The sequence below is a fragment of the Asterias amurensis genome, chromosome 7 (assembly GCF_032118995.1).
Source record: "Asterias amurensis chromosome 7, ASM3211899v1".
Taxonomy (NCBI): Eukaryota; Metazoa; Echinodermata; class Asteroidea; order Forcipulatida; family Asteriidae; genus Asterias; species Asterias amurensis.
This window is the reverse complement of record NC_092654.1, coordinates 18,536,108-18,549,998: the sequence shown is the minus strand read 5'-3', so window position 1 is coordinate 18,549,998 and position 13,891 is coordinate 18,536,108. Positions and strand designations below refer to the sequence as shown.

General features: G+C 37.6%; 1 protein-coding gene across 2 annotated transcripts; it reads left to right on the top strand.

The window, feature by feature from the left end:
* The first annotated feature begins 85 nt into the window (after positions 1-85).
* Positions 86-13,740, top strand: LOC139939445 (mannose-1-phosphate guanyltransferase alpha-A-like). Of its 2 annotated transcripts, XM_071935370.1 has the most exons (12): positions 86-253; positions 1,013-1,110; positions 1,344-1,447; positions 2,097-2,289; positions 2,765-2,824; positions 3,816-3,946; positions 4,569-4,700; positions 5,300-5,444; positions 5,890-5,982; positions 6,575-6,746; positions 8,074-8,200; positions 9,635-13,740. In XM_071935370.1, exons 1-11 carry the CDS (start codon positions 211-213, stop codon positions 8,172-8,174), a joined length of 1,272 nt encoding a protein of 423 aa, XP_071791471.1. In that variant the 5' UTR covers positions 86-210; the 3' UTR covers positions 8,175-8,200; positions 9,635-13,740. The 2 variants fall into 2 exon arrangements, with proteins under 2 accessions (XP_071791471.1, XP_071791472.1); XM_071935371.1 differs by lacking the exon at positions 8,074-8,200.
* Positions 13,741-13,891: the final 151 nt, after the last annotated feature.

The following is a 13,891-nucleotide window of genomic DNA, read 5'->3' as shown; positions in this document are numbered from 1 at the left end:
TACACTTACACCCATAAGCCAAAGCGAATCAATCATACATGACAGAATCAACAGAGGGCGCTATAAAAGTTGTACGTGGATGAATGTCAACAACACAAATACAGACGACACATCATCATCGGTAACTGGCTGATACTTTTGGTAACTTCAAAAAGCTCTCTTTCGATCTAGTTTTTTTTAAACAAGCTGTGTACATGTAGCATCGGAAAGATGTTGTACAAAGCAGTTATTCTCATTGGAGGGCCACAGAAAGGTAAGCTGTACCGCTTCTTTAATTAATTCAGACTTTAGTTTTGTCTTTAAACCCGTTTTTCTGGTACTTTGATTTCCTAGCGAGAGACTCCTAAATCCTATCCCTACCTAGTCTTCATAATTTGTTGTATTGTATGTTGATTGGGTTTCTATTTCCCACCTGACTGCGTGGGTTGTCCTGTCCATGAAGTTAAATTTGTGGTGATGTTTTGTTTAAAAAAAAGTCCAGGTTTTTAATTAATTTGTAAATTGTATCTTCTACTTCTTCTATCTATAATCATTAAAATAATAATCTAATATTTTATTTATATTTTCTATTTTTTTTTTTTTATTGAAGTGAATTGAGTTAAATGGGATGCTTTGCTGACTAATGATTAATATAGTAAGAATAAGATAATGCAGATTCAGATTCAGATCAATACAGTAGTAAAAGGAGTATGACTTTTGCTCATGTACATTGTAATTGAGTCTGTGCTTACAGTACACGGAAGAAGAAGTACATACTCTTACAGACTCTCAATCTCTAATCTCCCATTGACTGTTGCTTCATCAGTTGGAGTTTTTCAATAATACCGAGATCAAGATCAAGACTGATTGATGGCAGGCAGAATCAAACTTGTAACTTTAAAATGACATGAAAGTTCACCCTGCAAATAACTCAAAAGGCCTTTTTCTTATCGCCAACTACACAAGACTGCAAGGGAAAAAAGTTCATTTGAGAATCCACTGTAATTTTTTTTATTTTATCTTCTTTTTTCAGGCACCCGTTTTCGGCCTTTGTCGCTGGAATTTCCAAAGCCGCTGTTTCCAATCGCTGGTTTTCCCATCATTCATCATCACATCGAAGCTTGTAGTAAGGTATGACCCATCCCAACCCCCAACCCCATAAAAAAGTCACTCATTTATTCATTGATTGTCTAGATGGCTTATGGTAAACAATTTCTTAGATAAATAGTAATCGTTTTATTTATTGGCTTGGCAATGATCACTTCTTAATATGAAATAACATTTGATAGGTCTTTGGATTTGTGTATCGAAAAGTATGAGCAGTCTTCAATAATTGTACTTTTTTTTTGCGCGTTGATTTCCAGGTGAAAGATCTGCTGGAGATTTTAGTGATTGGATTCTACCAGCCGAGTGAAGCGCTTAACCGATTCCTAACTGCATCACAGAGAGAGTTCAATGTCAACATTAGGTTTGTCACTTCTAAGTCTTCAATCAGCAAAATGGCTGACTCTGTTTTATCCAATGAAGTAGTACAGGTTCAATAGACCATGCAAGTCTTGTTCCTATTTTATACATTGGGACAGTTGCTCGCCTTTGTGTTTATGGCGTGTTGTGGCCGAGATGTTAAGAGCACCGGACTCAAGCTCTGGTGTTTCTGATCAGCATGGTTTGGGTATGAGACATGCATGTGGCACTTGTGTCCTTGAGCAATATGCTTTTAAACCATAATTGCTTTGTCTTTCAGAAGGTACATAAGCTGTAAGTCCAGTGTACTAGAATTGGTGGCACACATTAAAGAACCAAGAACACTTATAGTTGAAAGAAGTGGTTAACTGTAAACACTGGTGTTTTGGTTTACATCCATAGCACCCTTCTGGAAACCGAAAATGTGTGGAAACTGAGAGTTCAATAAGCACTTAGAACAAAGTCCATATATAAAGAAGTTCAAATGATCATCATAGAAGTTTCAGTCTGCGAGTGTTTTGTGTGTATTTATGTTCACAGCTGACATGAGGGCATGCACAGCCGACACAGACAACATTTGAGATTTATAAGTATTTATAAGTCCATGTATGAAACCAATATCAACCCGCCGGTTTATGTTTTTGATTGTCTAGATATCTACAGGAGTACACGTCTCTTGGGACGGCCGGGGGATTGTACCATTTCAGAGATCAAATTCTAAGTGGCCAGCCTCAAGGATTCTTTGTCTTCAATGGTGATCTGTGCTGCAAGTTTCCACTGGTTGAAATGCTTGAGTTCCACAAGCTGAAGGGCAATGGAAAACATTTCACCCTGCTAGCAACAGAGGTATGCCAAGAAAAAAACCCACCAACATCATTGTTTTAGCTCCTTGCACCAGAAAGCTTACAAAGCAAGGTTCAAGAAATTTCAGTGGAGGGCAATAATGAATGACCATGAGCAGTAGCCATAGGGCACCCCCATGGATAATTGACTTTTAACAAATGAAGTCAATGGTTCTTCAAAAGTCAATCACATTTAATTTTTCCCTTATAATTGTGGCGGTAACCCTGTGCAAATGCACAGAATACAGAAGCCACAGCACAGAGTTAGAATGATGTGGATCTGGGTTCAAATCCCACCTGAGGAGTAGTACTGGCATGCCTGTACTGGGTTATTTGCACAGGACTCTTGAAAGTACCGAGTATGCAGTGCTTCTCACACATTAAATACAAATATGTAAAAATTAAATACAAATATTTTAGTTGATTTTGGTTGATTCTGAATACTGATTATTAATCAAGTTGTCCTAATTTTCTCCCAGGCAACCAAGAAACAGTCTCTAAACTATGGATGTCTTGTGATGGACTCGGACACAAATGAGGTTAGTGGTCTGTTTTGTTTGGGAAGGCCTGTGTGTACTGTGTTCACACAGTATTTACACAGTGTGATGCCAGTATGGTAAATAGGTGTATTCACTGTTAAGACATGCAAGACAGAATGGCTTGGAAAAGCCGTGCTCGAGCTCGCCTGTGGGCGACTTAGTGAGTGAGTGAGTGACATGTAAATTTGTATGTACAAATCCATTGGTTGCACTGCAGTGGTTTTAAAGCAAATGTAACGGGCTCAAAAACATCAAGTCAGAAAAAAAAAACCTTGAAGACCGCAGGAGTTGTAGCTCAGAATCTTTACTGTACCAGGATTATATTGAAAAGACCAAAATCAAAGTGGAAAGAGACTAGAATCAAAATGAGAAATAGGTGTTATCATCTCAACTGTTGTAGTTATAATATACCAAGAGCAGATTTATCTATCTGTTGTTATATGGGTGTTACTTGGCAGGATTGAAAGATTTTTGTAAGACTCAAACTCAACACTTGAATATAACTCTTTCAAATATTGATGTTGAATTGAAAACAAAACGCAAAACAAGACAACTTTACTTGTCCTGTCTCTGACACTAAATCACTTGCCACAGGCCTTTGGTCTGGTGTTCAATCTGAGGCCTGATGTAAGTGTAGAGACACAGGAAGGAGGCGAGTCCTCTAATTAAAAAGGAAGAGCATTTACCAAAATATATATAAAAAAAGCAGAGAAATACGTATGTACAGAGTGAAAATAATTTGCTCTCCCATGCTCACAGCCAGCCACAAAAGGTAAAGAGAGTGAGTCTACACTTTGCGACCCACAAGTTAACTTTTTATTATGAATGATGTAAACCACAAATGTGGATGCGACAGTTAAACACTGAGAGCGCACTTGGGCTCCCTACATAAAATAATTTAAAAGAAAATTCATAGTGGAAACTGCATGCAACCAGTGCTGTGCAAAACCCTAGAACTTCTTGTCTTTTTTTTTGTTTTGATTCTTCACAGGTGCTGCACTACGTTGAGAAACCCCAGACCTTTGTCAGTAGCATCATCAACTGTGGTCTTTACCTCTTCACGCCGGAGATCTTTGAACACATCTCAACCGTCTTCAAAGAGAACCAATCGATAATCATGAGGTAAGATGTGTTTTTGTTTTCTGTAGAACACCATTTACAGTTTGTTGTTCTCAATCAACAGTAGCTTTTTATTTATTAGGAGGCCAGGGGTCGATTTCACAAAGAGTTAGGTCTAGTCCTAACTTAGGACTAGTCCCCTAGGAGATATACAAATTGCATGGCTAGTCCTAAGTTAGGACGAGTAACTGGTCCTAACTCGAAATAAGACTAGTCCTAACTCTTTGTGAAATCCACCCCTGTATGCTTTGTGTTTGAAAGGGCAAGGACACCAAAGCAATTTCAACTTGGTAAAGGGTACCCCATGGAGCAAATTGTAAATTTCTACTTGAGCAGTTCAAGACATTGACCAGAGGGGTATGGAGCCAATTGCCTTCATTGCCTCCATGAAGTATCAGGCCTGTATTAGAGAACTGCTATCGGAATTACCTAACTTAAGACTCTATACATCTTTTGTTAGGGAATGGAAATATAAAATGCTGCATATTTCTGATGTGCGAATTCCATGCATCAGAGGTAAACAGTCAAGCCCGTAAAACTCAAAGGAAAAACAAAGTATTTGGTATCAAAAGGTGTAGATACTCTTTAAGGATCGAGATTGAAGTGTTTGCTTTTTATCTTTCAGTGATGATCCTTTCTCAAGCAACAAGGACATCATTCGCCTGGAGCAAGACATTTTCTCCCCGTTGGCCGGCACCGGGAAACTGTTTGTTTACAACTGTGAAGATCTGGTGTGGAGTCAAATCAAGTCTGCTGGGTAAAGAGTTTATCAGTATTATGTGGAATTTTCATTTAATTTCATGTATTAACTCTGGTTGTGATGCCTAGGAATCTTAGAAAACCAAACTTTTAAAAGCCAACGAGAAAATAACTTTCAGTGTATAGATGTGGGAGGAAAACTTTAGAGGATTATTCCAGGGAAAATTCACGCCATCAAGTAGGGACTAAAAAATACAATCCACATAGTGCCAAAATCTACAACAAGGAAAGGAGGGGACTGTGTATGTATTTGTTTGGTATGTGTTGATAAAGCAAGTTGCGTTATATGTATGCCTCGTGTACACACATGCTTGTTGGTGAGATGAAAATTAGCAGTGAAATCAAGCTTCGATGGAAGGGGTTAATAAATTTGAAGTCACACAATTGTGAGCATTAGCTTGTTTAAAGATTCAAAATTGAAAGATGTATTTGCAGGTCTGTATGACTGGGGACTCTGACTGGGGACTCTGGTCTGCTATACGAGTACCAGCAAGACCAACCTTGCCTCTCCTGTCACGCCCCCCCCCCCCCCACTCTAGCGTAGCACACAGAGTCAGAGTTATTTAACTTTAAGATTATTGAACTTGTTTCCAACAGGTCAGCCATCCATGCCAACCGTCTCTACTTAGGACTGTACCATGACACTCATCCCGACAGATTGGCTCAAAACAACGACAATGGGCCTCGTGTCCATGGAGATGTGTTTATCCATCCCACTGCTCGTGTGGATGCCACGGCTACGGTATGTAGGGTGTCATGTAGGTTTACGCACATTACTCAACACCTAGGATCTATGGCTTTGTATCCCCTCAAAAGGACAAAGCTATACTGATTAAGTGTCTTGCTAATGACATAAGTGTCAGGACCGGGACTTGAACCCACAGTCTGCTGATCAGAAACTCCAGAGCTTTAGTCAAGTCCACTGGGCCGCGCGCCCACAAGATAATATTTTTTTTAAGTGCATGCACTTGTTTTTTTTACGAGAGAAAATAACATTCAGCTGAGAATCACATAACTACTTGACATACAAATCTTGATTAAACTTTTATCCTGATCACGTCTTAGGGCTTTCGTACAATTGTGCTTAATTTCCTTTCTCTAAAATAGTCCTTGCTCTGTTAAATTTTTTTTTTTTTTAAAGTATATTGTTAACAGCAAAATATTGTGCGTTTGCTTTATTTTTCCAGTTGGGTCCTAATGTAACTATCGGTGCTGCTGTCATTATTGGACCAGGCGTACGAGTCAGGGAATCTATAATCCTGGAAGGCGCCAGTCTACAGGTGAAGTGTTGTGATTGTATTCACTACAAAAAACGATTCTGGATGTTTTACCAAATTAAAATAGTCGCTAATTCCGATGGCTACCATGTCAAATTCGATCCTGAATAGTCACAAAGAGCTAAAAATGTGCTGAAAGGCATGGTTTATTCAATTTTTGTGTGTATGTAATTTTTATAATTTTTACATCAGCAACCTACATGTATTGTTTTCATTCAGTAACAAAGCAACCAAAGAAAGATCGTGGGCACAAAAAAAATGAAGCTCTTAAAAAACTTGTTCATTTGAGCATCACTCAATTGACAGGAAAAGTTGGTGTTTGTTTATTTTACTGTTCTTCATTTTTAACTACCATTTTCCCACCATGTATCTTTTACAGGCATGAAATTCTTCCTACTTAGTCTGCTATCCGATTTGTTTATGACCTTGGAAAAATCTTAAAAATTGTGATAAAATAGCCTGATAAATCTTCTAAAGCTTGTTACATGTGTACATGTAGGTCAGCATTTGTACTCTATAAAATTTTCCCACTCTTTTCTAAGGGTCAGTTATCATGCCTGCTTTTAGAACAGCTTCATTTTTAAACTGACTACAGGACCACTGTTGCATACTGCACAGCATAGTGGGATGGAACAGCTCCGTGGGAGCATGGTCAAGGGTTGAGGGGACGCCACAAGATCCTAACCCCAACGACAAGTTTGCCAAAATGGAAAGCGACAACTTGTTTGACGAGCATGGCAAGCTTACACCATCAATCACAATTCTAGGTAAGCAGGCAGTTTCCACATTTTCAATTTTTTTTTATTTATTTTTTTACGGATCACTTACTTTTCTAAGCCCTTGTAGGTCATTGATTCTTATAGTGGTTTCTTGTTCACTTTAGAGTGTAACATTTAAAAGGTGTGTAGTTGTTTGGTAGTGACTATGAAAATTATTGGGGGTAAAACTTGGTAACAAGTACAGTAGCATATAACAGCCGAATAGTATAATGCATTTTGCTTACTTGGTAAGCAAGTACAGTAGCTTTGGATCAGTATCATGCATTTTGAGGAAATTTTCATTTTGAAGTACTGCTGTTATGGAAAAAAGATTTCACTTTGTATCCCCAAAAAGTTGGAATCTGAGAAGCGATGCTGCAGTAATGTTTCTCAGATTGTTGTGTCTTCCAAATGCAGACTATTCTTCCTGCGCTGATTATAACTAGACTGTTCTAGATTTGCGGCAATATCTGAAAAATTTGACCAACTTTTGAAATTAAATTTTCACAGGTTAGGTGATCACCGAACGCATACAATCTAAGTAATATTACAATCCCTTTAATTAACCAATGTATTTGCTAAGGATAAGATAAATCTTCCCAGGGCCCAAGGGAGAACAGTTCTTTGTCTACTGATCAATTAAGCTGCCAGATGAAAGAAAAAAAAAAAAAAAACCCAAAAACCTTGGCAACTGTACTTAATAGCTACGTAACATTTCATTCAACATACATGTACACACCAGCTTATACATTTCATATAATTTCTGCATTTTTTATCTCATTAATATTGGCTGGCTTGTGTGGAGTTACTCACTTGTTCCATTCCTGCGCCATATTCTTCAATAAATTTTCAAGTCAATGCCACCAAAGAGATGCAGTAATAATTTGTACCGCCCACAGTAGGTCTAAAAATAACCATGGTACCCCATTCAACCGCCTCCATGCCCCCTGGTCATTGCCTAGGTGCCCTTGAAATGCTCCTGTAGAAATTTACAATATCCTCATTGGGTGCCCTTTATCAAGGAGAAAATGCCTTGGTGCACGTGCCCTTTCCCAAACAAAGCATACAGGCCTGTAATTAACTCATGTATAGTGAATGAAAGATCACAAAGCTTTGCCATTTAGACGTCATAGTCACACTGTCACCATCTTGGTCATGTTCCCTGTTTCCATTAACAGTAATGAATGCCAACATTCATTGCGCAAACATGGCACCAGACTATTATAGTTCGTCCAGCCTCAGTTTGGTTACAATGATTTGGAATGGAGAAAAATCAAGATGGCCACACCGTGATAAAGGTCTATCACCCGCTGTTTTTTTCTTGGTGTTTCTTTAGGTTGCAATGTGGCCATTCCTCCAGAGGTCATCATTCTTAATTCCATCGTGCTTCCTCACAAAGAGATCGGCTATAGCATCAAGAATCAGATTCTTCTCTAACGCCCTCCATTTTCATCTTCTCATCTGTATGTATTTATCCCATGAGCTCATTTCTCTTTTACAGACAAAATGCAGTTTTGGGATGCACTCATTTAGAGTTTTTATGAGAGCATGGGAAAATTCTAAGTCTCTAATCGCACATTCAAATGGTTTAAGGGTTTGGGTTTTTATACAACACTAAACAAAAAAGTGTACGAAAAATGCTATGTTTGAAGTGTGACATCATTGGCTGTTTACGTGTGGTAGACTTGCAATTTTTATGCTTTCATATCAAGGAATCTGATCTTTTGGAAAATGATTGCATCACAATACTGAATTTGACCTTCAGTGAAGAACTTAGTGTTTGACCTGGAGTAATGGATTGGGTTTCATAATTTATTAATTTTGTAATAATTTATAATAATAACAAATGGTTCACATCATATCATTGTAGCTAGATCTCCCCTATAGATACAACATAATCAGCCCTGTTCATCAGACATTCTTGACCATTTCTCAAACTTTCTCGACTTCTTGGGGAACATCTCAAGATGGTTATATCAGCACTAAGGGGTCAATCCAAAATAAAACAATCTTGGCACTCAAAGTTCCTATTTATACACTTAGGTTGAAAGAAGCAATCTATCGTCAAGTGTCTTGCTCAAAGACTCAATAAGTGTCATGACCAGGATTCGAACCCACACAATGATGACTAAGGCCTGGTTTATACTTCATGCGAATGTGAATGTGATACGGATTTTGATGTCACAAAATTCGCAACAAATAGTCAAAATTCGCAAAGAGATAGTTCAGAAGAAGTGAGCTGCGTTCAACTTCTGTGAAATATTTACAGCGAAAACGGAGCTGTGTGACGCCAAAATTTGTATCACATTCAAAGGATTAAGGAAGTATGAACCGGGCTTTAGAGACTGGTGTGCTAGACCACTTTGCCCCGACCATTATTAACGTTATCCATTATTCCATTATGCCTTCACATCAAGTTTATCTTGATATGTTGGTAGGTGAACACTCAATAACAATTTTATAAGTCAGCAATCAATGCAACTGGGAAACATCAGTGTTAATTTATTCAGTATTGAAACCACACAGAAAAAAAGTTGCTTTGTTGCTTTCCAAAAGGTCAGTGTCGTGCAGTTTTTGTTTGTTAATGACAGTTTTTTTGGGGGAAGGGGGTGGTTGGGGCAGACTGCACCTTCTAGTACAGGGAGCAATTTTTGTTGTAAAGAAGCAACATGCTACTCATTGTGGATCAGGGTTTGCTACAATGAAAAATCATCATTTGCCGTTACAATGTTAGCATTCAGTGTGCAAAACTCATATTCAGTGTATTTTGCTATCAAAGTTGCAGTGTGAATCACTGTCTGTCATCGTACAACCTGTACATTTTATAGGCCAGTTATTTCAATTCATTTTACCAATGGTTGATTTTTACTTGAGATTTGTCTTTCTTTGAAATGCAGGCAGCAATGTGTCTATTTCTGCGGAGGTGATGATCCAGAATGCTATCATTCTCCCAGACAAAGAGATAAGAGGATCATGCTGTGATCAAATTCTGCTTTAGAGGCTGTCAACAACTGAGCTACAATCTTGAGGACAAGATTGCACGGCTGGTGTCCGATATTTGTTCACAAGCCTAGAAGTGCGACTTCAGATGTTCCAGTGACAATCACAAACACACTTTGTCCCCTCCTACTCAACATTGAGTTGTAGGCAAAAAAAGTAATAATAATTAGCTCTTCTACTGTCTGACATACAATATCACCCACTGTGGATTTTGATGCTCCACTGCCACAGCAAAAAAATGTTGTGGTAAATGTGGCGACTACTAGTCTCTATATTCCGACAACACTATGTTCACTCCGAGTGGTCCAGTTTTGACAAGCACTATTCAGGCATGTGAGTAACTACATGTATCCATGAAAAAAGAGGAAAAGGGAAAACTGGGCAAGAAAAAAGGAGGAAAAGATACTATTCCTATACTTTTGTACACAGAAAGTGAAGAAAAATAGAGGAAAATCAAACCCAAAACAGAGGAAATCAGCTGAAAAGAGGAAGTCTCACATGCCTGACTATTCTATTTGAAATATGGACTAGAGAAGAGCTCACAGACTAGTGAAATGACAAGCTAACTGGGCCTGCTAAAAAAAGGTCAAGGGCCAACCCTGACAAGTGAAGTTGAAAAGCTTCAATTTGTTGATCAACTCACTGGAAAATGTGCCACGAGTAGGAGGGGAGCTAGTTTAGACTTGGGGTGCAAGATGACCCACTAAATGTACTCAATGAACATGTATAGCTAAAAATGTTTTACTATGAAATAGATACCGAAATGTTTCAAACCACCAAAATTATTTTATGATGAAATTGAAATTGGTATTTGTATAAATTGTAAAAGATAATAAATATGCTTCTGGTACTTTACAACAATATCTCAATTTAAAGAAATCTATATTTTTAATAGTCTTGTTTTGTAATTGTAGGATTAAGTTCTTTGATACGAATGCAGAAACAAATATTCTGATAATGAACAAGGAAACAAGAAAAGGTTTTACAAATCTGTATCCTGTTTTTTGCTGTAGAATACTTGAATTTCATTGCAGGCATCATTTTTATACTTTGTGCCATGTATTTGCATTTGTTTGAATTTGTCTGTTTTGTAGCAGTACAAACAATTTGTTGGAAGCTTTCGTTTAGTTAAAGCCATTGGACCCTTTCGGTAAACACTATTGTCCAAGGCCCACACTTCGTGTATCACAACTTCTATATCAAATAACAAACCTGTGAAAATTTAGGCTCAATCGGTCATCGGAGTCTGGAGTAACGGGAAAACCCACCCGTGTGTCCGCGCGTTTCGCCGTGTCATGACATGTGTTTAAAATAAATTCGTAATTCTCGCTAATGAGAAATGATATTGTTTTACTGTTTTCTCAAAAAGTAAAGCATTTTATGGAATATTATTTCAAGGGAAGTCTTTCACCACTACCTTCTGTAAACCCTGTAAGTTATTTGTAAATCTGTGAACTTTTTTTTTTTCTGTACCGAAAGGGTCCAATGGCTTTAAAAAAAAGTATACATGTATAATTTAGTCAACTGTGGTCATCATTTGCATCACAGACCAACCAAATTGAGGCAGAGTTGATGTTACATGTCAAGACCTTTTTTCATATACTAGTTCATAATACCCGTTTGGCAAGTGAGTATTTAAGAGAACAACAGTGTACTGGTTGGCAACCATGATTTTTAGGTCTTGAAAAGAACACCGTAATTATTTATCAGCAAGGACTATGCATGAAGTGAGAAACTTGTGGTCAGCCGTTGCAAAATTTTGCTTACTACCCCAGAAAAATACACACTAAAAAGTGTTATTTTTTTCAAATGCAAGTTGGTTTGCATTTGGGAAAAAACGTATTATGGTTGTGTATTTTTCTGGGGTAATTGAGCAAAATTTCGCAACAGCTGACCAGCCAAAAATCTAAAAGAAATCTGATGCATAGTGGCCTGATGCAATAGGTTTTCATCATGACCAATAGCCAGCTTAAACAGTATTGCATGAAATAGCAACCTCTTGCAGGTGAAGCAGAGACACCAAGTACCCCAGATTTAGTTATTTGCTCGTTCCATCACCTTTTAAATGAAAGGTGCTGGGATGGCCCCAATGAATACACATGCTCATTAAAAAGGTTTCGCAAGCGTGTGGATACAGATGATACGATAACCGTATCCGTTCACGTCAGTTAGGTGTTGGATTTTGTTTCGCAAAATACGTGTCACTTGAGCACGTGCTGGCTTTCATCACGAGGGTTTTTCTCGACAAGCATGACCTATAGAGATCCCGTGTTTTATAAACGGCATTTTCTCATCGTTTTTGCTTGCAAATGACCGACAATTTCTATCTATATTAAGCATGATACCACCCCAGTGAAAGCATCTCCGTGGGAAATGTTTTTGATCTGGGACAAAAGCACAGCTAAATGGCTGCAAAACAGTATCTGTTTTTCTACGACGTGTATGAGCTCCTGTATCAGTAGCTTACATGTGTGCAAAATACGATAGTGATGGATATGCATCACATGAACACAAAGTGTCGACATATCGGTTTCTGTATCTGTAGACTTGCAAAACCTCTCCATTTACCAATTTCCCTGATCTACAGACGATCCCTTCTTCAGTTTTTGACCTCCATCAATGACTGAGTAGCTCTAGACTATGGTATTACTTAATGTAACAAAAGCAGGGACTTGTGGCCTATTATTTACATGTACAAATCAGTACGATCAGTCTATATTGTGCATCACTATATCCTGAACATGCACTTGTGCATGTCTACAGTCTTGGACAAGACCAGTGGAGCCAAGTTAGGTCATTTGTACTGATGGCCAACAGGCCAAATGACTGTGTGGCCAATGCAGGACAAAAAATTGAAATCTCGGACTTGCTATCAATTCTAGCACATGTACATTGTGACTATTTAAAATTTTAGCACATGTACATTGTGACTATTTAAAATTGAGAATTTTATGTCAGCATTACTTGTACCACACATTCAATGTTACATATTTGTTACTTCCTTTATAACGCTTTTATGATCTTAATAAATTTGTAAAAACAAATTTGCAAGCTTCCATTGTCATTTGTACTTGTTTGTGGTAAATTGTGGAATTTTGTGGAACATTTGGGCGGAAATGTGTCCAAACTAGCAGTTGTGGCATAATCGACGAATCACCACGTGTTCAAACGAACATTGCCTTTGGATGTTGAGCTGTAAACAGTGTACAGTACATTATAAAATGAATTTGGAAATCTTGTACACCGTTTAAAACTTTAAAAATATATTATACACATGTTCTAAAAAGACTAGCATAAGATAACCTAGAAATTGTGTGGTGTTCCTTATAACAAACATGGCCTGCAGTTTAACAAAAAAGTTCATAGCCCATTACGCTGAAGGCAACTTGTCCCTTTCAATCACAACAATCATAGCCAGGCCCATAACCAGTTGGGTCTGTAGTTAAAGGATTAGGGTACTTTTTCAAAATGTCCCTAGATTTACATTAAACTTGGTGTTTGAAGATAATGACAGTGGAAAGCTTCCCTTCAAATATTACTTACTAAGGTGCTGTAGTTTTTGAGAAATGAGTAAAACAATGTCATGAAAATACGTTTGTAAATGATTAAAATAATTTTTGTCTCACGAGACGAAAATTATTTTCATGACATTGTTTTACTATGTAGTAAAACAATGTCATGAAACAAAAATTATTTTAATCATTTACAAACGTATGCTGTACAGCACCTCAGCACGCATTATCTTCAGGGAAGCTTTCTACTACCTTTATCTTCAAACTGTGTAAGTTTAGTGTAAATCTGTGGATATTGTGTTTTTTGTACTACAAAGGTTAAATAGACTCTTTAAAACAACAAATTTACTAACCCATATCGCCCTGTGTCCCTTTAAATAACAATCAAAGCCAGGCCTACAACCAGTACTATTAATCCACCCAAGTTCAGCCAAGTTGGATTTTATTAAATTGATGGCAAAACTTCATCCATTTGGTAAATTTTGCACTTAGCTCTCGTGTTTCAGACTTTTCCTTTTTTGTTTCGTTATTTGGGGGAGGGGAAAGGGAGAGATAACGACACCCCTACATGCTAGATTGTATCCATAAATTTTGTATTAAAGGCTCATATAATAGACTTTCAATTATGTAAATTCCTTTTAA